Source organism: Onychostoma macrolepis, chromosome 09 (genome assembly GCF_012432095.1).
Source record: "Onychostoma macrolepis isolate SWU-2019 chromosome 09, ASM1243209v1, whole genome shotgun sequence".
Taxonomy (NCBI): domain Eukaryota; kingdom Metazoa; phylum Chordata; class Actinopteri; order Cypriniformes; family Cyprinidae; genus Onychostoma; species Onychostoma macrolepis.
In genome coordinates this window covers 2,511,647-2,531,982 of record NC_081163.1, presented here as the reverse complement: position 1 = coordinate 2,531,982, position 20,336 = coordinate 2,511,647, and the positions used below count along the sequence as shown (strand labels likewise).

Genomic DNA, 20,336 nt, shown 5'->3' with positions numbered 1-20,336 from the left:
TAAAGACCGAAAGGCTTTCACAGCAAGAACTCACCAAACTCCCAAAGTCACCAGCATGAGAACAGAGAGAGAGAGGATCATGTACTGCTTTACACACTGACACATACAGTATCTAACGATCATGCAACTTTAACTCCTTGAAGCATTTTATCTGCTTGCAAGTTAACCTCCCTAGTGCTGTGTTTATATGTGACCCTGGAGCACAAAACCAGTCATAAGTAGCACAGGTATATTTGTAGCAATAGCCAAAGATACACACGTGTTCAGAATTGTTGGTACCCTTGGTAAATATGATCAAAGAATGTGAAAATAAATGTGCATTGTTAATCCTTTTGATCTTTTATTTAAAAAAATCACAAAAATCTAACATTTCATTGGATAATAAGAATTTAAAATGGGGGGAAATATTATTATGGAATAAATGTTTTTCTCAAATACGCATTGGACACAATTATTGGCACCCCTAGAAATTCTTATGAGTAAAATATCTCTGAAGTATATTCCCATTCATATTCACAATTTTGAGCACTGCAGGGTGATTATGAACATGAAATTATCCAGCCATGGCTTCCTGTTTCACAGAAATATAAATAGGAGGGAAAACAAAGGCCAAATTCCCTTAATCATCCATCACAATGAGAAAAACCAAAGAATACATTTCTGATGTGCAGCAAAAGATAATTGAGCTTCACAAATTAGTGAAGTGGCTTTAAGAAAAGCAGTGAAAATTCCCATTTCCACCATCAGGGCAATAATTAAGAATTTCCAATCAACTGAAGAGAAGAAGCAGCAACATGGAGCTGTGAATCTAAAGGGTCTGGAGTGATTCTGGATGAAGGAATGGTCTCTGATCTCTTGTCAGGTGTCTCTAACCTCATCAGGCATTATAGGAGAACATTTAGAGCTGTTAAACTGGCAAATGGAGGTTTCAAAAAGTATTGAATAAAAGGGTGCCGTTAATTGTGGCCATTGTGTATTTGAGAAATTTTTTATTTCATAATGATATTTCCCCCCATTTTAAATTCTTATTCTCCAATGAAAGCTTAGATTTTTGTGAATTTCTTAAATAAAAGATTAAAAGGATTAACAATGCAGATTAATTTCCACAGCCTTCTTTGATCATATTTACCAAGGGTGCCAACAATTCTGACCACGTGTGTACATTGTATGGGTCAAAATGATAGATTTTTCTTTAATGCCAAAAATCATTAGGATATTAAGTAAAGATCATGTTCCATGAAGTTATTTTGTAAATTTCTACAGTAAATATATCAAAACTTAATTGTTGATTAGTAATATGCATTGCTAAGAACTTCATTTGGACAACTTTAAAGGCGATTTTCTCAATATTTGGATTTTTTTGCACCCTCAGATTTCAGATTTTCAAATATCTCGGCCAAACCACACTAACAAACCACACATCAACAGAAATCTTATTTATTCAGCTTTCAGATGATGTATAAATCTCAATTTTAAAAAAATTGACACTTAAGACCGGTTTTGTGGTCCAGGGTCACATATGACATCATAAACCTGCATCTCAGATCAATGCACAAGTTTTAGTTGCAAACAAGTGACTTTGCATTGCATTGTAGCAAGTTGCATTGCATGACTGACCAAGTGAAATGAAATGCAGCGTAAAACCAAATAATTCCATATTGAATACTGAACATGACAACATACACTACTGTTCAAAAGTTTGGGCTTAGTAAGTTTTTATTTTTTGAAAGAAATTAATATTTTTTTTCATTAAGGATGCATTAAATTGATCAAAAGTGATAGTAAAGACATTTTTAATGTATATGAATGAGTCTATTTCTAATAAACGCTGTTCTTTTGAACTTTCTATTCATCAACGAATCCTGAAAAATGTCTCACAGTTTCCACAAAAATATGAAGCAGCACAACTGTTTTAAACATTGATAATAATCAGAAATGTTTCTTGAGCAGCAAATCAGTATATTAGAATGATTTCTGAAGGATCATGTGACACTGAAGACTGGAGTAATGATGCTGAAATTTCAGCTTCGATCACAGAAATAAATTACATTTTACTATGTATTCAAATGGAAAACAGCTGTTTAGAATCTATTAATATTTTACAATTTTTGCTATACTTTTCATCAAATAAATGCTGCCTCGGAGAGTATAAGTGTCATGTCAATCTTTTTATTAGTTACTCGTTTTCTGGTAATAAACTTCACACTCATAACGTTCATCAAGGCTGTCTTAATTTATCAGCCCACCACCAGATGACAGTTTATTAATGAAACTGTTTCAAATTTTTCTGCTTCATCCTCCAGGCTGCCAGCAGTGAAGTTGTGTAAAATAAAGCTGATTAAAGTGAATCTTCATGCTGTTTCTGGAGTAACCTCTCCTCTCAGGGCGGCCCGTCTGCTCTGTTGAGGTGCAAAAACACCTTATCATAATGGAGACCGTGCTCCTCATTAACTTACTGACCGATATAAAGTACAGCAGGACATTTTCACAGCTGCCAAAACTTCCAATACGAGCTACACAGAAATACACACAGAGAACCCATTTCACACGTATGATATACATTCATCCACAAAATTTCTGTCTACACATTGTGAAAAGCAGGAATGAATTACTTTTTAAAATACATTCAAAGAGAAAAGTTATTTTAAATTGTAATAATATTTCACAGTTTTTACTGTATTTTTCATAAAATTAATGCCTTGGTTAGCAGAAGAGACTTATCTCAAAAACATTAAAACATTTTTTACCAACCCCAAACTTTTAAACTATATCACATGTGCGGTTAGAAACATTACATTAGAAAAAAACCCGAAAAATTATAAATATCATTTTAGACAGGCAAGAAAATAATGTAGCTAGGCATCAAAAATATTAACATTAAATAAAACAAAAAAAACAAATACAATTAAATAAATATATGAAGACTTCAGATGCAAAAATCTCTAAATCTGTCTGAGATTTTTCTGAGATTTTTTTTTCTTTTAAATAGGCATTTTATCAGGCTCCTGTGTTTAGGTTCAGTACATTCACTTCACATTCAAATGGTTATTAGTCAGTTATTGAATGCCTTATTTTAAAAAATTTCCAATATTATTTTCACAGGGGCCTGATTAAAAAAAAAAAAATTTTCAGATGGACTTAGAGGTTTTTGCATCTGAAGTCTTCATATATACATAATATAAAAAATAAACAATAAAGTAAAATAAATAAATAAAGTGGAACTAAACATATAAACAATTAAATAAAATAAATAAAAAAACAAACATTTAATTGAATAAACAAATGATTAAATAAAAAACAAATAATAAACTGAATAAATCATATATAAACATAATAAAATAAATAGAAATAAATAAATAAAATAATCAGTCACAATGTTGTAGTTGATGATTTGCAAGTGTCCAGTGTTAAACGTGTCTAATGAATTGATATTTCCCTGTCTATAGTTTCTGACATCACAGACAATAAAGGATAGTTATTAAAGGGTTTGCGACTCTCATGCTAACCAATCGCTCCCTTCATAAATTATAGACCTCTTAGTCACATTGTGCCACATGTGTCCAGTGTACAAGAGCAGCAGAACTCACTCGAGCTTCATCTGTAAAGTCAGTGATTTCACAATCGCTGTCTTTTAACCTGCACCCACAAGAAAATCAATGTCTGCTGTACATGCGGCTCTTCAAAAGAGGATCTATACACCAATAATTGCTCCAGAGTCCTGAACATCATCAGTCGCTGACTACAAACCCAGCTGCACAGATGAATGTTTGGCCAATGCTGTTTGTCAGGCTGCAATCAGCAAAGCACAAAACATGCCTTTAAATAAACACAATCTAAACAAATCTAACCTCGTCATGTTTACTTTTGTGTGGTGACTTTTGAAAGTGATGATTATGCTCATGCATCTATAACGCATATCTGCCTATTTGAGCTTGAGTAAATAAAAACACGGCCAGAAAAAAAAGATGAATGACCTACACTGTGTTCCAGGAAAAGAAAAATGCTATTTTAAGCCACTAGTGTTTCAGAAAATAATGTTTTTATCATTGCATTTGATCCTTCACTTCTTAAAACTATATGCACTTTTTTTTTGGGCAATTTAAAAAAAAAAGATTTTATAAAAGCGTTTTTAAAGCGAAAGGCATTATATTTACACCTTTATTATATAAATCTAGACAAGAGTCTAGTAGTTAAGTAGTTCAGTAGTTTTAAACATTAAACGTTTGTCCTTCTGTGATTCTGGCCTGTTATTAAATCATACAACAGTGTCAGAAGTTTTACATAATTATGATGTTTAATTTTGACATTTAATTCACTGTATTAAATATTAAAAAAATACATACAACTACATATAACTATATAAAATATTATATAAAATTGTCATTTTTATTTTATTTTGAAAGCTATTTAAATGATTAGGGAAAAAAGTTTTAAACTGTATGCAAACATGCCCCCCTAAAAACAAAAAAAAAAAAAAAAGGGGGGGGAAAAAAAGGCAGAGGGGATTTTTTTCAAAGCTTTAAAACTGTTGTCAGTCATGTTGTCACTTAAAATCCGGACATCATTGGTAATATTATTGTTATAGTGTTTATGCAAACAAAAAGTCATTCTATTTATTGTTTGTTGATTTTAAATACAAAACTTGGTGAAATGATGGTCACTATAAATTTTCATACTGTTACATCTCTACATATATACATAATTACTTTTATTTAAAAGGGTCATATGATGCAATTTCTATTTTTCCTTTTCTTTAGTGTGTAATGTAGCTGTTTGTGCATGTATAAGATCTGCAGAGTTACAAAGCTCAAAGTCTCCCACAAAAGGATTTATTCTATCTAAAAGAGAAGCCTGATCCAGACCGGGCTAAAACGCCTCATTAAAACATGCCCCCACATGTCTATGTCACGATGTGGAAATATTTGCGTAATGCCACCCAAATGTGCACGCAAAGAAAGAAGGCGTGGTTTCAGTAACCGCAGTAGTGTTGATGCAGCCGTGTTTTATGCGAAAGCAAAATGTCAACATATTCTATTACAGCAAATAATGATCTTTAAAATAGCATCACATGACCCCTTTAAAATATTTTAATTATTTATTTATTATCTCTTTTATTTATGATTTAAATTATTTTCAAATAATTAACTAATGTTATTAGTTTTATTAATACAATATAATAAATAACAAATATAAAACTATTTTATATATTAATTCTACTCACTAAAAATATGTTCAGCTCATTTGTGTGCAGCAGTTACCACATGACTTCCCCTCAAATAAATAAATAAAGTTTGCTTTATTTGAAAGGTATTTTGTTGTGTTTTGGTGTATTTGCATGCACTGACAGCAGCAGTGTTGCCAAGACCTTTTTCACACGCATTTTTGGCTACTTTGGGGCAATGCTTGATTAACAGTTGGTTGGGTTTTGTAATGCAGGCCTGGCAACCCTCTCAGCGCTTTGTCGAAGGGGAACGGAATCGATCGCTTCACCGGCTCAACATCGTGATGTCTGTCAGCCATCAGCCCAAACATAACTTCAAGAATTGAATAACTTCAAGAAAACCTCCTTTCACTGACTATTTGTTCAAATTAAAAAAATAATAATAATAATTAAGAGTTTCAGACCATTATATTGTACCCTATTTGTGAAAACTGCCCATAAGACATTTGAAACATTTTAAAGGATGCAGGTAAAAAAAAATGTCAATGTAGATGCAATAATGACTAAACTCATGTAAATAACAACAGCAGCAATATCCCAAAACACTCAGAAAATAAACTCCAGACAAACAGCCTCTGTAACTCTATCATCTCTATTGACGAGAGCGCGGCTGCCGTTTATGAAGGCCGGTGTTCAGTTTCTTGAGTTTGGCGACACGAGGCGCCGAATTAGCAACAGAGATCTGGATTTGAGCCTCACAGATCCAATCAAGCATCATGTGCAATTCATTTCCACCTCTGTAAGAGCAGCACGAGCGCTCAGGAGCTCAGCGTAATGCACACGAGCGCATCGGGTTGCAGAAATCCAGAGACATTTCTCATGCCGCACATAAACCATCCCAATGATTAAATCTGTGCAACTGCTCCAGTTTCCTATCGAGCAACCAGCAAAACTCCATATCAAAGAGAGGGTTGAGTTTATTAATACGACTGATGAGTGCTGATCTGAACAAAAAAAACCTCTTAAATAAAATTGACCCATATACATACACATTAATAAATTAATATATACAGTACATATACATTTAGTCATTTAGCAGACGCTTTTATCCAAAGCGACTAACAAATGAGGACAATGGAAGCAATCAAATTCAAAGTAATTATATATATATATATATATATGTGTGTGTGTGTGTGTGTATGTATGTACACACACACACACACACACACATATATATATATATATATAATGTATTAATTTTCTTGTTTATTTAAATGTGTGTGTGTGTGTGTGTGTTAATATATTTATATTAATATTTCCATGTCGATATATACACAAACAAATATACATCTGGCTGTTATTTAATATTTACCAATCAATATGATTCTATTAGAAATGTATTAATGAACAAAAACTATATTAACTTTTTTAAAAATCAATAAAACTGACAAAAGCACAACAAAATTACTAAAACTTTAAGTAAAATAAAAATAATTCTAAATAATATATTTTTTTTACTAGAAAATAATAAAATAATACATATAATAAACTTTAAACTTATTTTATTTCAGCTAGTTGCAAATGCAACATTTCTCATTTTCATTCATTTGTGTCTAAATATAAAAACACATTAATTTGATATTAGATTTCATATTGCTACCAAAATCATTATATGTATAATGTTTATGTATAAATTTATTTAAAAAAAAACTATACTGACATTTAAAAATAAAAATAAAAAAACCCTACAATTTTAACTCAAATTAAAATGAAAAGGGAATTTTCCAAAAAAAAAATAAACCATCTGCAGATCCAGTCAGATCAGTAACGGTTTCGGCCCTCGAGGACCTGAAGCCATTAGCAAACACACTGGAGGAATCAGACATCATGAGGCGTAACGCTGCACCTCCCCAGAGACCTCCCCTCAATCACCTCAACACAGCGTGAATGGAGCGCAGACTCTCTCTTGATCAACTGCATCCGCTCACTGAACGCATCAAATACACAGCAGTGTGCTATGAGCTTCTGAACAGTAGATTAATACAAGTTTGAGTGTAATATGAAAGAATGAGATATTATGGTAAATGCATAACAATATGCATGTAATTTTGATGCCACTATGGAATTGCAGTCTGTGTGAAATTACATGCTTCATGAGACGTGACCCAGTGTTATTTTAATATTTTATTATAGTATTTAGTGATTTTATTTCAGGTTATATTATAATAATTTTAAATTTGTTTTATTTATAATTTTTTAGTTTAATTTTAGTTTAATAATTTGGTTGTTTTAATAAATTTTATTTTGTCATTTTTATTATTTTTTATGTCAATATTTTATTAATATTTAGTTTTAATTATTTAAGAACATTAAGTTAAACTAAATGAAAACGAGAAATGTTGCTTTGGCAACTAGCTTAAAGTTTTTTTCATATTTTATTGTATATTTTATTTTATTTCAGGTAATGTTTATTTTACTTCAAGTAAAAAAAGATTATTCTGAATTAATTTTTATTTAAAAAATTTCAGTTTAATTTTTGTTAGTAATTTTGTTGTGTATTGTTATCAGTTTTGCTAGTTTCTTTTTTATAAATGTAAATTTAGTGTTCATTATTTTTCATTTCAGATTTACTTGCACATCAAGTTGCTTTGGAAACTAGCTGAAATAAATTAAGGTTAATGTTTTTTTTGTTTTATTTTGTGCAGTGTTTATTTTATTTCAAGTAACAAAAATTATTATTTCGGATTAGTTTTTATTTATCTATTTTCCACTTTCATTTTCACTCTACTTAAAGTTTTAGTAATTTTTAGTTTTTCTGTAATTTTATTTACATGTCAATATAGCTTTTATTAATTTATTTTGATTTCAAATTTAGTTTTAGTTATTATCAGGTTAAACTCAATTAAAAATGATATGTCGTCTTGGTAACCAGTTCAAATGAAATAAGTTTAATTGTTTTATATTTTATGTTATTTCAGGTCAGAGTTATTTCAAGCAACAGAAATGTTTTTTTATGAATTTAATTTACAATAATAATCCTGACGTGGGCACAACGGTTTTCAGTATAAACTGTGAAACCATTCTTACATAAAAATCTAAGATGTTGCATTTAATTCAATGTTAAATGATTTACAATGAAAAGTGCTTCATCAATGAGTCCTGGATATAAAGAATACATTATATTTATAATGACACACTTCAACTTTAATATTTTAGATATTTAATAGATACTTTTACTATTTAGTGATTCGATTTGTTTTAAATGATTGGATTTATGTGAGACACATATGAAGGGTCTGTAATAACGAGAGCGATATACAGACGAGCAGAAAGCACCTGCTGAGCCGAGAGCTCAGATCCTCAGAAACATATCTGAGATGCATCGCACACGAGTCAAGCAGCGCTGACACACTGAGCAGGGAAATAAATATCGGGCAACTCTTACACTGTGTTGCATGGCTTTCCACACAATCCTCTGGCAAGCATTGAAAAGAGGGAGAGAAAGAGACGAGAGAAATAAATGCATTATATATGGAGTCCAAAATACTGAGACTAGTGTTTTTTTAATTATTAATGAGAAATGTTTCTTGAGCAGCAAATCAGCATATTAGAATGATTTCTGAAGGATCATGTGACACTGAAGACTGCAGTAATGATGCTGAAAATCCAGCTTTGATCACAGAAATAAATTATATTTTAACATTGATTCACATAGAAAACAGCTATTTTAAATTATAATAATATTTCACTAGTTTTTTTTTAGATCAAATAAACGCAGCCTTGGTGAGCAGAAGAGACTTCTTTCAAAAACATTAAAAAAGTTAAAAAGTTAAAGAATATGACACGTAGTTGAACCAATTTATACAAACAGTAAGATTTACAGTATGTACACAACCTTGACAACCACAACTGTAAACATTTTTAGGCTGTCATGTAGCAGTCAATATGCTAGCAATTTTTGCACCCTCAGATTCCAGATTTCTATTTTTCAAATAGTTGTATCTCAGCCAAATATTGTCCTATCATAACAAACCATACATTAATGGAAATATTATTCACATGATGTATAAATCTCAATTTAAACAAATTGACCCTCATGACTGGTTTGGTGGTCCAGGGTCACATTTGATCAAAAATACAGTAAAAATTGTGAAATATTGTTACAATTCAAAATAACTGTTTTCTATGTAAATCAATGTTAAAATGTAATTTATTCCTGTGATCAAAGCTGAATTTTCAGCATCATTACTCCAGTCTTCAGTGTCACATGATCCTTCAGAAATCATTCTAATGTTCTTTTGTAACATTCTAAATGTCTATAATGTCACCTTTGATCAATTTAATGCACCCTTGCTGAATAAAAGCACTAATTTCTCTTAAAACATCAGGGTGCCTCTGTAGGCAGCAGAGAGTGCGGCAGCTCAGGAGGTTTTGAGACGGAGCCCGTGTTTCCCGCAGGTACTTGAGTGTGATCACGCTAGATTTGCTCTTACCAGGCGGTCGAGGCGAGTGGTGTCCGCGGCGGTCGGAAGCTCCTCGGGGTTGTAGGGACTGAAGCGGCCGCTGAACGTGTCGGAGACGCCGCGGGCCGACCTGCTCATTCCAGAAGGCTTCGGCTGTCCACAACCTTGGAAAACCTGCAATTACACGGAGAGGACGAGTTCGAGGAGTACGTCTGCATTCGGCTGAGCGGAGAAACACAAACACACTATTCTCACTCCAACATCAAATGACGAAGGAAAACAATATAGGCACATCCATCTTGGCTGGATCTATTGTGTCTAAAATCGGTTTCATTCTCAACCACATGTTATTTCATGGCTTTAAATCAGAACTGTAAACACCATATACACCATATGTGACCCTGGACCACAAAACCAGTCATAAGGCTCAAGTTTTTGAAATTGAGATTTATACATCATCTGAAAGCAGAATAAATAAGTTCTCCATTGATGTATGGTTTGTTAGGATCGGACAATATTTGGCCGAGATACAACTATTGAATATCTGGAATCTGATGGTGCAAAAAATCTAAATATTGAGAAAATTGCCTTTAAAGTTGTCCAAATGAAGTTCTTAGCAATGCGTATTACTAATCAAAAATAAAGTTTTGATGTATTAATGGTAGGAAATTTACAAAATATCTTCATGGAACATGATCTTTACTTAATATCCTAATGATTTTTGGCATAAAAGAAAAATCTATAATTTTGACCCATACAATGCATTGTTGGCTATTGCTACAAATATACCTGTGCTGCTTATGACTGCTTTTGTGCTCCAGGGTCACATTTGAGGGGGAAATGTCGCCCCTTAAATTCACAACAGTGGTTGACCGAGTCTTTCAATGACCAATTCTTACATTTCTTAAATTGGTTCCACTAATGTTACATATTTGTATATATCTTGGCTTTAAATATGAACAATTCTAAAAACATGTGGGTAGTTGATGCCGCACATGCCAGTGCATTAAAAAAAAAAAAATCAACATCAAGATTTTACGTGAATTTTTACATCAATATATAAGAGAAAAATGCATATATTAGGGTGAATTTTTATATGAATATACAGTAAAAGGAAATTTTATATTTTGGATTAATTTTTGTATGAATATATAACAGAAAATTTTTAGTTATAGAAGAATTTTTATATGAACATATATGAGAAAAATGTCCATTTTAGGTAACTTTTTTATGAATATATAAGAGAAAAACGTATAATTTTGGGTGAATTGTAATACGAACATATAAGAATATTTATATTTTTATGTGAATTTGAATATGAATATATAATAGAAAAAATATATTTTAGGTGAATTTTTATATGACTATACAAGAGGAAAATGTACATTGTTAGGATTAATTTTATGTGAATTTATAAGAGAAAAAATATATTTTTAGTTGAATTTTTATATGGACACATAAGAGAAAAAAAAGCTAGAACTAAAGCTAAAACCATAAATATTTCCACTACTTAAAATAATAATATAAAATAAATGTTAACTGGAATAAAATAATATATTAAAAATAAATAAATAAAACTAAATAAACTAAAAACAAAAATTTATTTAAAAAAAGTTAAAACACAGTCAAATTATTAAAACTTAAAGTAAAAAATGAAAGTGAAAATGTAAAATATAATAATAAAATCTAACTCAAAATATACCAATGATACTTAAATAACACTGTCTTTCAACTTTTCACATTCACTAGCTCACTTTAAATGGACTTGCCATGTAAAACCAATGGTTTACTTGTAGTTGTCTCTGCATATTAAGGGCTAAGAGAAAGTATTTTAACAACCGAAAAATGACACACATCACCTTCAACTATTCCAAGAAGCTGAAATCCCGCGAGGGGGCCGAATAACGGCATCTCCTGTGACTTAAACCACGCTTTGCCGTTTTTTCTCCTCCAAAAACTGCAATTAGTGGTTGCGTCAGAAATGCAGAGAGATGCAGGAGACACATTTACTGGCCCGAGCGCCGAGCTACAAATTTCTGACCATCCGCAACTATGCTGTTAAAAATAAGACTGGAAGCGGGATGAGAGGCTTCGGGTTCGGAGCTGAAGCCAGCGAATGCCACAGATCACTTAATTCTAGGCTTGCTTGTTCAAGACGTGATATCACAACATGATGATTATGGAGGAGCGCAGCTGCTGGACGGGACATACTTGATAGGAGAGCTGCATGCTGTTCTCCTGCATGTTCATGATGGCTTCGGATATCTTCACATCGATGGGCTCCATGACGGACTCGATGTTGAAGGGCCCCTCCAGACGCTCCGTCACGAGCAGCATGGCATCTGTCAAAACACACAAACCAGAAGACAGACAGACAGATTGTGTGTTATTTAATAACCGCTGATAGTCCACCTGGAGACTTTGACTAACGAATGCGATGCATTTGGTTAACAGCTCAAAACATTAATTATGAGGTTTCACGCGAAACATGTCCAGGTCACATTTCACCCTAAAATAAAAAACGTCCACAAGGGCCATGAAAAAATAATCCTTAAAATAGCTTTATTTTCATTTTAAGCACAATATAACTTCTAAAAAAAGTCCTTAAAATAACCTTTATTTTCTTTTTAGGCAGAGTATAATTTCTGTAAAAAATAAATTAATAAAATGCAACAATAATTCAAAAATTGTCCTTAAAATAGCCTTTTTTATTTTTCTTGTTGGGCATAACATAATTTCAAAAAAACGAAAAAAAAACAAAGGTCCTTAAATTGCCTTAATTTCTTTTTAGGCAAAATATAACATATTGAAAAATGCAAAAAATGGTTCTTAAAAAGGCTTTATTTCTTTAGCCAAAATAAAAAATAAAAAATATACAAATATGCACAAATGATCCTTAAAATAGGCTTTATTTTCTTTTTAGGCAAAATATAATTTCTAAACAAAATGCACAAATAATGCAAAAATGGTTTGACTTCATTGTTTTATTAGGCAAAATGTAATTTCTAAAAAAAAAAAAAAAAAAATGCAACAAATGATGCACAAATTGTCTTAAAAATTGTCTTTAATTGTAGGCAAAATATAATAATAAAAATTTCAAAAAATGTCCTAAAATAGTCTTTTTTTTTTCTTTCAAGGCAAATATAATAATAAAAAAAAAAAAGTAGGCTTCATTTTCATTGTAGGAAAAATATGATTTCTAAAAGAATTATGCAAACATGGTTCTTAAAATAAACTTTATTTTTTATTTTAGGAAAAATATAATTTCTAAAACAATATGCAAAAATGTTTTTTAAATAGCTCTATTTTATTTTCAGGCAAAACTATTTATAAATATGTAATTTTATTATTATTTTGGAGTTTATACTCAATCATGAAGATATTTTTTTCAAATTTGAATAAATGAAATGTTGATTTATAATCAGAGTTGAGTGTGTTTAGAGGATGGATGGACATAAAGCCTCTAATATGTTCACAGGCCGTGCTAATGGCAGCTGACACGGGTGTGGCAACACTTTTGTCCACAAATATGATGGAGGAGAACATTTCTTTCACGTCAACATCTATTTTCCCAGGCGTGGACTGCATGTCTGAACATCCAAACGCCACAAAAACCTCCAAACATGATGTGGAGCAGCTCAGCAACCGGGCACTGGAGCTGGCATCAGCCGCACCAGACAATACGGCTCCACATCAGTCCTTCAGAGAAACTACAATCCAAGAATATTTACATGGCTTCCAACAGGGTCAAAAAGTGTCAAACATAATATTATAACCCATATGTTAAAGAAACAACACTGTTTTTATTCTTTATTCTAAAAAGAAGGAAAAACTCCCCCAAATTTAGTTTTGTCAATGAAAAGAATGACTGGCAAACCTGCAGCATTGCATAAAATGCATAAAATGGTCCTTAAAAAGCTTTATTAACTTCATAGGCAAAATAAGATTTTTTGAAAAAATGGAAAAATAATGCAAAAGGGTTCTTAAAACAGTTTTTAAGCAAAATATGATTTATAAAAATAAATAAAAAACTGAAAAATTATATTTCTTTTTAGGCAAAATATAATTTTTACGAAAATATGAAAATAATACAAAAATATTCCTTGAAAAGATTTTATTTTCTTTTTTGGCAAAATACTTAAAAAATGCTAAATTAATGTACAAATTGTCCTTGTTAGGCAAAATATAATTTGCTGACAAATACAAAAATGCTCCTTCGAAAAGCTTTATTTTAGGCAAAATATAATTTCTAAAAAAACAACAATGCAAAAAATTATCCTTAAAAACGGCTTTATTTTAATATTAAAATTTTATTAAAAATAAAAATGCAAAAAACGATTCTTTAAAACTTTTTTTTTTCTTTTTGGGCAAAATATAAATAAATAAACAAAGCAAAAATGGCTGTATTTTCTGTTTAGGCAAAATATAATTTCTAAAAAATATGCAATGCACAAATGATCCTTAAAATAGGCTTGACTTTCTTATTAGGCAATATGCAATTTCTTATATTAAAAATAACGCAAAATTGTCCTTAAAATTGGCTTTATTTTAATTTCAGGCAAAATATTATGAAAAAGATCCTAAAATAGCCTTTATTTTCTATTTAGGCAAAAAAAAAAAAAAAAAAGAAGAAAAAAAAAAGCTTTATTTAATTTTCAGGCTAAATATACCTTCTACATTTTTTCATCAAAGCTGCTTTTGTTCTTTGTTCTACAAATAAAAATACACCAGAATTCCCAAACTTTAGTTTAGTCTATGAAAAGAGTGACTGCAGCATCACATTAGCATGCACATATATTCCTGCTCACAGAAAATGACAGCAAAATCTGCAGTCTTTCTCTGACATGATATTATGCTGGTAGTAAAGCAAGAGCAGCGATGTGCCAGACTCTCTTTCCAACATGATCCCAGAGCACAGCTGCGAGCCATTAACCGTTTCCGGCCAACACTCGTGTCCTCCAGCAGCTCTGTCAGTACTTGTTTGTATTTGTTTAACCCCGTCTGCTCCTGTGAGATCAGCCTCAATGCAAACAGCTGTTATTAAACCCTCCGCAGGTGAGATCACACGTTTATCACCCAACACACTTCACAACACATAAAACACTGCGTGTGACAGACATCAAACTATGACTCTGGGAAAAAATGCACTGGTTTATTAAATTATTACAATTTAATATGACTTTTTCCATGTGAATATACAGTATGTCAAACTGTAATTTATTCCTGTGATGCGCAGCTGAATTTTCAGCATCATTACTCCAGTCTTCAGTGTCACATGATCTTCAGAAATCATTCTAATATGCTGATTTGCTGCTCGAGAAACATTTCTGATTATTATCAATATTGAAAACAGTTGTGCTGCCAATATTTTAGTGGAAACCGTGAAATATTTTTTGTTTTGAAGAATAGAAAGTTCAAAAGAACAGCATTTATTTGAAAAGGAAATCTTTTGTAACATTATAAATATCTTTACTGTCACTTTTGATCAATTTAATGCAGCCTTACTGAATAAAAGTATTAATTTCACGTACTGACCCCAAACTTTTGAACTGTAGTTTAAATGTTTTATCTATTTATTTTTATATATTGATATTTATATATTTAATTCTTTTGATTATATTTGATACGTATTATATTCCAAACAATTTGATTTATATTTCTGTGGGTCAATTATTCTTGACAAGTGTCCTCTATTTATATCAAATAAATCTATTTATTTAGCTATTTTAACTATGCATTAGAGATAATATATATATATAGAATTCAAAAACAGTCCTTAAATAAAAAAAAAAAAAAAAAACTAATACAAAAATTGGTCCTTAAAAGACTATTTTCTTTTTAGAAAAAATATAATTTCTGAAAGAAATAATAAAAAAAAGTATACTAATTGGCCTTAACATAGCTTTATTTTCTTCTATTTATAAGAGTGTTTTCCTCTCTCTTTTAACAGCAGATAAATCTCTTTCTATTTATTCTAACTACACATAGTTATATAGATAGTTGCATTTTATTAACTGCATTTACAATTCTTTTCCTGCTGTCTGTCACCCATAAGAATCAACCTGTGACTCTTATTTTTTAGGTCACGACCCACCAACTACCTAAATAATACAACAGAGATTGGTTATTAATTAGACAAATTCATTCTTTTTTTTTTTTTTTTTGGAAAATGTAAGCAGTAAAATAATGAATGCATCAATAAAAGTTTCATTTAAGTTTACATTAAGAATGACACATAGTCGTGTCCATTCATTACACTTCATAAAAACTCCTTGCTCGGCTCTGCAGTGTTGTGTCAGTCTTCTAATAAAGCACTAATGTCTTATTCATGAGCAGCTCTTCTCAGGGCACAGGAAATGTTCGGGGCTTGAATTTTCATGAATTGTGAAGTTGTGGCTAGATCTTGTTACCTAATGAAACAAATCATGCGATTAAAAAGAAATGAGCAAATAAAATCAATAAGGATCCGTTTACAGTTTGGTAACAAAGGACTGCAGAAAGGGCAAGACTAATTTGTGTGTTTGCCAAACACTAACAAGGGTGATAAGAAATGTGAATTAACAAAGAACTGAACAGGAAAAAATCATTTGTTTTCATATTAGAATATTGTTAAGATTGTGAAGCGGAATGTTTTAGATGATCTGAAATTTTACATTAAAACATTCAGCTCCACTGTAAAAATTGATACATTGACTTAACTTAAGGAAACCTGTTGCCTTAAAATTATTAAATAAATAATAAATGTAAAAAAATAAGTTATGTGAATTGTCAAGTTCACTTAACTTTTAAAAAAATTATTATTTACTTAATAATTTTAAGGCAACGGGTGTCCTCAATTTTTTTTAAGTTAAGTCAACTTATTACTTTTTTAGCAACGCAATAGCAACCACCCCGAATCCCCTAACAATTAAATAACAACTTACTAACAGCCACTTAACATAACACCAAGGCCATCCAAGATGAGTTTTTTTCTTCATCAGATTTGGAGAAATGTAGCATCATTTGTCTTCTCAAGATGTTAACCGATGGACTGGAGTGGTGTGGATTACTTGTGGATTATTGTGATGTTTTTATCAGCTGTTTGGACTCTCATTCTGACGGCACCCATTCACTGCAGAGCATCCATTGCTGAGCAAGTGATGGAATGCTATATTTCTCCAAATATGATGAACAAACAAACTCATCTACATCTTGGATTGCCTGAGGGTGAGCACATTAAGCATATTTTCATTTTTGGGTGAGCTAATCATTTAATTATGAGATTTAATTATTAATTATGAGATGTTGTCAGGCCATATGTCAGTAAAAACAAATCTTCTTGTCCTGTCTGCCGTTATACTGTGCTTGTAGCACGTGCTCTTCAATTGAATGCACAAATATGGCGGCGCACACTGTAGCCTGTATCATTTCATATTAAAGCACAAATGAAACTACGAGCATGCGTGTTAGATCTGCGTCACGTTTCAGCAGCAGCAGCTCTTAAAGTAATAGCAGCCAAAACAAGCTAATAATCCAGCATGCTGTTATGTCTATTAATCAAAGATCAAAAGAAAAAAAGAAATCAATAACTTTTGTAGCTTTAAGGATTTATCTATATTTAATTTTGAATTTAGTGTTTGATAACTTTATTCAATTTCTGTATATTTGATGAAGGGCACTTGATGAAGGGCACAGGTAAATATGGCATTTATTATAATGGGTTTATGTGAAGATTGTTTTAAGTTTACTTAAATTAGAAGTTAAAATAAATGTTAAAATTGAATTGCTCTCAATTATACTGTCATGTTGAATGGATATAGTCAATGGTTAAATATTAGGAAAAAAATATTTCTTCGAGAAATCAGTAGTATTGGTATCAGTCAAATTAAACAAATATTCATAATAAACAAATATTAAAAATATACTGTCTTTATGTTGTTTCTAAATCAATTAGAAGATTGAATGTGAAATTATTGGAATATAAAAGTATATCTAAAAACTTTAATGCTATAGGTGGGATTATTCGTGATTCATTTCAGGAATTAATTAGTTAATTTTTTAATCGACTGACAGCACTAATTTCATTACATGCACTACCACTAAAATACTCACTGCATAAACGTGCAACTTGCAGCATGTTGTAAAAACATTCGCGTCTTGTAACATTCTCCTGGTTTTCCGGACACACCTATTTTACAGTGCAGCTCTCCAAGATGAACTGTTTGCTGAAAATAATTTGCATTGAATTTAAATTCAGCGTATTTGCATGTCACTTCAGTTCTGTGAATGGAAGCTCGGCCAGACTAGAGCTCAACATCTATTTCTGTCGGCTCGGGACAATCCTGCCAGAGTCACACTGGCACAACACGCTGCAAATACTGTGTTTGTGGGACTGAGATTTCCCTCAGGAACATTTTTAGAAATAAAAACAGACACAAATGAGTCAATAGATGACATGCAGTAAGAGTACACAGCTTGACTGTGGAAAGCAGCTCAGATTATTTGGTTTCAGAAGAATTCGATAGGAATAATTGAGTTCAGCTGAAGAATTTAATGACATTAGTTAACTAGTCTTCTACAGTCGGTTTTCTCTTTTCTGAATGAATGTTGCTGGTTACTTAAAGCCAATTTTTTTATATCTAGCTAGCTGGTTAAAGGAATAGTTCACCCAAATTGAAAATTTGCTGAAAATGCACCCAACCTCAGGTTTCTTCATCATATTTGGAGAAATGTAGCATTGCATCAGTGTCTCAGCAGTGGATGCTCTGCAGTGAATGGGTGCCGTCAGAATGAGAGTCCAAACAGCTGATAAATACATCACAATAATCCACACCACTCCAGTCCATCAGTTAACATCTGGAGAAGACAAAAGCTGTGTGTTTTAACTTCAAACTGTTGCTTAAAAACGAGTCCAAATAACGCTTCCTCCAGTGAAAAAGTGTTCTGGTGTGAATCAAGAGAGAAATCTGCACAGATCAAGCACCGTTTACAAGCCAAAACAGCTCTAAACAAATATGTGGCTGGATTTTGATGTGAGAGACGACAGGAGATGGACTTTTTCACTGGAGGAAGCATTATTATGGATTATGGACTCATATTTTAGCTAGAAGCGACAGTTTAAAGTTAAAAATGTCTTAATGATGGATTTGTTTTTTATAAACGTGAAGCTTTTGGTTCAAGATGCTAATTGATGGACTGGAGTGGTGTGAATTACTTGTGGATTATTGTGATGTTTTTATCAGCTGTTTGGACTCTCATTCTGACGGCACCCATTCACTGCAGAGCATCCATTTCTCCAAATCTGATGAAGAAACAAACTCATCTTCATCTTGGATGGACTGAAGGGGATTACATTGTCAGCAAATTTTCATTACTCCATTAATAACAGGTCCAGTTTAAAGGCACAGACACCCGAAGGAAACTCCATCATCCCAAATTCAATGCAAATTCTTGTTTGCGACAAGAACTGGCGTTCAGCTTTGAGAATAATTCCCCTTGATATGACTCTGGGTCCAGGGTTACACCAGGCAACCGGACTTCCCCTTCCAGCCAAGTCATCTGAACACAGACCACTCTGTGGAAGCAATGTTAAAAACGCCCCGCAATGCCCATCTAAGCCAAACCAAAGCACTGCCCAAGATCTGCCTGGAATAAACGGAGAGAAAAACTCCTAAACTGCCTTCCTAGCATGAGCTCGACACAACAGCTGGTCACTGTATGCTCTTATATGTTGAAGTACATTGCTGTAAAATCTTCATCCCAGCAATTGAACCCAATTCAAACCATAATAAAAACTCCAATAGCGAACATGTCAGGTTTAAAGACACAAATTCTTGTACACTGACAGGAAAGTTCACTTTAAAATTAAAACTCTGTCATTATTTATTAAATCTCCTGTTGTTTCAAACCTGAATGCTGTTATTGTTTTTAGTGCAACACTAAAGGAACCACAAATGCACTCAAAAATTAATCGAAGCATGGTTTTTATTAAACACTTGCATCTGTTTGATTTTTGAAATAATCATGTTTTCAAAATGCAATTGTTTAAATTCCTCAGAATCAGCATTAATCTGTTAATTGTGAAATCTAATTTAAGACAAAACACTACAGGATGAAAAAAGTAACTAATAGATCTCCATACTATAGTCTTTTAATCACATTACATTAAGACATTTGTTTTGTATTTCTGCAATGTTATGCTAAAATGCAAATGAGCATTATCTAATTAAATATGCACTAAATTAAATACATTTCCACAAGATACATCTCAACATTGAATGAAGTCAATTGGCCACTAAAGCTATTATGCAGTTTTGTGTTCATCTGCTTCTCCCATTTTCTCTTTTTACATTGACTATCACTCTATATAGACTAATACAATCAGATACAACAGTAATTTATCAAATAATTATTACAATATATACTGATAAACTGAACATTCACTTTAATGGTATGAGATGACTGGGTGCTTTCAACCGATCTCCTATTGAACTATCAGCAAATGAACTGCAGTGATCAAACTATTTCTAATATAGTGAATTAAGCTACAAACTCATAATCATAAATGTATTTTGAGTTGTAGCTCTTCATATTAATGGAGTGTTTCACTAGTTAGCAGTGAACCGGTTACCTCACCTGATTATGTTCGTAGATTTGTGATGGATGTTATCTTTGGAATGGAAATATGGATGTTTTATGTGTAAAACATCATACTTTTTCCTCTTATTTCAGTT

At 31.8% G+C, this 20,336-nt stretch overlaps 1 protein-coding gene across 1 annotated transcript in view; it reads right to left on the bottom strand.

Annotated features, from left to right (window-relative positions):
- The window catches only part of gpc6b (glypican 6b), a 43,433-nt gene that overhangs the window by 6,285 nt on the left and 16,812 nt on the right, over nucleotides 1–20,336 (bottom strand). Inside the window, exons 5-6 of the mRNA XM_058787473.1 lie at nucleotides 11,836–11,966; nucleotides 9,655–9,798 (exon numbers count right to left, since the gene is read on the bottom strand). Of these exons, the coding sequence (XP_058643456.1) occupies nucleotides 9,655–9,798; nucleotides 11,836–11,966 (275 nt within the window). The remainder of the gene's footprint in view (nucleotides 1–9,654; nucleotides 9,799–11,835; nucleotides 11,967–20,336) is intronic.